Consider the following 3,204-nt stretch of genomic DNA (forward strand, 5'->3'; position numbering starts at 1 on the left):
AGGTTTCTCGACTTTGCGGAATTTTGCCCCCAACCCTAAGGATCACAAATTTGTGATCAAAACAGAATTGAAAGTGGGATTTTAGCTAGAAATTGAAGAGGGAATGGTCAAGAACACATGCAATTGGTAAATTGCATGCTCCAAGACTTGAATCAGTAAAGAAAAGCGGAACTGGCTTACCTCTTCTCCAGAATCAGAATTGAGAATGGAATTTGATGAAACTTGGGAGAGTCTTGGCTTCCAAGTGGGTTAAGCAGCTACGAGAGGTAAGTGGAGTGGATTAGTGTGGAGATGGGAGAGATGTGAACCTGGGAGAAGGAAGAACAGCAGAGAAATTGAAGAGGAGTATGGTTTGGAGACAATTTTAAAAGGAAGGTTTATGTAAGAAAAGGGGTCTTCATATTCTTATGTGAATCTGATTCAATCCAAATTTTTAAAGCAAAATGCCACGTAATCTAAATTTAAACGGCCGTTTGTCAAATTTGACGGCAGGTCTTTAATTGCTTCAATTTTATAAAAATAAGGATCCAATTAAGATTTTGAGAAAGAAAGGGACGTAATTGAGATTTAAGGCAAAAATAGGGACCTACCGATATATTAAACCTTTATTTTTTAATTTTATTCTCTCATAATTTCATTATTTGGTCATTCAATAATTTATTAATAGTTAACTTATATATAAAATATTAAGTCTTTTTTCATATTTTTAATTTTTTTTTAATTTCATTATTTTATAATTTTTAATTATTTCGTCATATAATAAAATTAAATTTGAAAAAAATATTTTAGGTTTGTGTCTTAATATTTATATTGTCATATAAAAAAAATAATCATGTAATAGTACTATTTTGAAAAAACAACTATCAATAAAAAAATATATTTTTCATTATTATATAAATATATTTAACATGAATAATTAATATATATATATATATATATATATATATATATATATATATATATATAACTTTCTAATATAAGGGTTAAATATTATTTTAACTCCTAAAATTGAAGATGAAATTGGAATTAATTTCTGTTTTAAATTTTGATATATTTTAGTTTCTCAATTTTAAAAATGAATGGATATAATAATTTGTATTTATTTTTTCTTATTGAAATGTCTTTCATATTAATATTTGAGTTAAAGCGTGACAATCAATGTAAATAATTGAAATAAAAATGTGAAACACCACATGACAAGTAAAAAAAATTCAATGCAATTGGAATAGAAAGGCTAAATTGTTTCATTTTAAAAGTTTATGAATCAAATTGTATCAAAGTTTCAAACAACGAATTCAAATTTAAGTCATTCCATAGATTAGTCAGATAAATTTAAAAATATTAAACAATTAAGTATGTTTGTACATCAATCAAATGAGTATGGTAACCCAAGTTTAATAATACATATTAGATGATTATACTAGTCTAACATTATACGATAAACAAATCTATTCATACATGTATTATATAAATCTATTAATATACATTAGATGACTCTATTAATTATATGATTAGACAAATCGTGCAATATAAATTCACAAGTTTATTCGTATACAATACTTTTTTCTTTTTACTATTTTAAATTTGTGTACACTATTTTTACTTTTTAAGTTGTTATTTTAACAACTTATGAGAGAAACGAGATGAAAAGAAAATAAATAACAAGACAAATGAAACAAAGTAGCCACCAAAAACTCATGGTTAAAGCTTTTCTTAAAAAAAAATTTAGTTATATGTACGTTTCAAACGCAGATTAAAAATTAATAGATGATTTAATGATAATTTAATATATATACCTGAAGTCTGAGTCAAGTAATTACAGTGTTCCTCACTCTAACGACCACTTTCACTATCATAAGAAGATAACAATGAGAGAGGAATCTACCCCCAAATGGGAAGGTAAAGCCATGGCTGAGCTACCCGCCACCGGTCCACAACTTACATGGGAGGTTCTGGAAGATTTCTGCAACGTACACAAGTGGCTTCCCATAGAAACATCTTACCATGTAGAGGGAGTTTCAGGTCAACCTGGTCTCGTCCGCTACTGTGCTCTCACTGTTGAAGAAGAAGGGGTTGGTGATGATGCTGAGAAGACAACAACCATGAAATGGGCCAAAGATAAGCTGCTTGAGATAGATCCTATACAACGTTGTCTGACCTACGAAATTGGTGAAAACAACTTGGGCTTTAAGTCCTATGTGGCCACAATCAAGGTGTTCCCCATGAACCAGGATGGATCCAAGATCGAGTGGAGCTTCGTCTGTGATCCTGTCCAAGGCTGGAGTTCCATGATTTGAACTCGCTTATTGAGTCTTATCTGGAGTTCATTGTCAAGAAGATTGAGCTTGCATGTAACACGAACTAGTAGATTCAAATTATGATCTTTTTCTGTTCCCATTTCATCATTTCATCTTGCTTTTAACAACTTTTAACACGAACTGGATCTTTTAAATTATTGTTAAACAGGTTTCAGTATTACCTCGTAATTCTTCATTTTTTAATATTTTTTTCATATTGATAATTATTGATCACCTGATAAAATTAAAAAAAATTGTCAAAAAAACATTTATTCATGTATTTATTAGACACAAGTTTTTTAACATATAAATTAAATAATTTTATTATGTTTATTTACTAATTAAATTAATCTCACAATACACATTACAGGAGTTTATTCATACATGGATTAGATAAGTATATTAAAAATCATTATACATAGATTTAGTAATGCACATTAAATGAGTATATTTATATAGAAATTAGATAAATAAAATAAAAAATATTACCCAAGTCATTTCATACATTGATTAGATAAGTCCAAAAAGATACATTAAACAAATGTGTTCACACTAATAAAAATATGGATATTAACTCGCGTATTTGACAACGGTTTCAATGCAACCGAAGCAAAAAATGACGCAGTGACATTTTTTTAACATATATGTCTCAGTTCAAAAAGAACCAAAGCCTAAAGAGTTCTACAAACAGCCGAGGTAAAAACCCACTACAAATTTGAGTTTTCAGTTGACTCATTTTTAAACTAGGTCTATGGCCTCGGTTATTTAGAGAACCGAGACCATAAAGTCCTTATGCTTTGGTTATGCCGTGAATTGAAGTATAAAATAACTGAAAATATTATTATTTATTTTTTTTATTTTTTGAGAGACTTTAGACAGTAGTAATTAATTAACCCAAGGCCATATA

At 28.5% G+C, this 3,204-nt stretch overlaps 1 protein-coding gene across 1 annotated transcript; it reads left to right on the forward strand.

Annotated features, from left to right (window-relative positions):
- Positions 1-1,835: 1,835 nt before the first annotated feature.
- On the forward strand, positions 1,836-2,390 carry LOC106761814 (lachrymatory-factor synthase-like). Its single transcript, XM_014645381.2, has one exon. It carries the CDS (start codon positions 1,869-1,871, stop codon positions 2,295-2,297), a length of 429 nt encoding a protein of 142 aa, XP_014500867.1. The 5' UTR covers positions 1,836-1,868; the 3' UTR covers positions 2,298-2,390.
- Positions 2,391-3,204: the final 814 nt, after the last annotated feature.

The sequence above is a fragment of the Vigna radiata genome, chromosome 5 (assembly GCF_000741045.1).
Source record: "Vigna radiata var. radiata cultivar VC1973A chromosome 5, Vradiata_ver6, whole genome shotgun sequence".
Taxonomy (NCBI): Eukaryota; Viridiplantae; Streptophyta; class Magnoliopsida; order Fabales; family Fabaceae; genus Vigna; species Vigna radiata.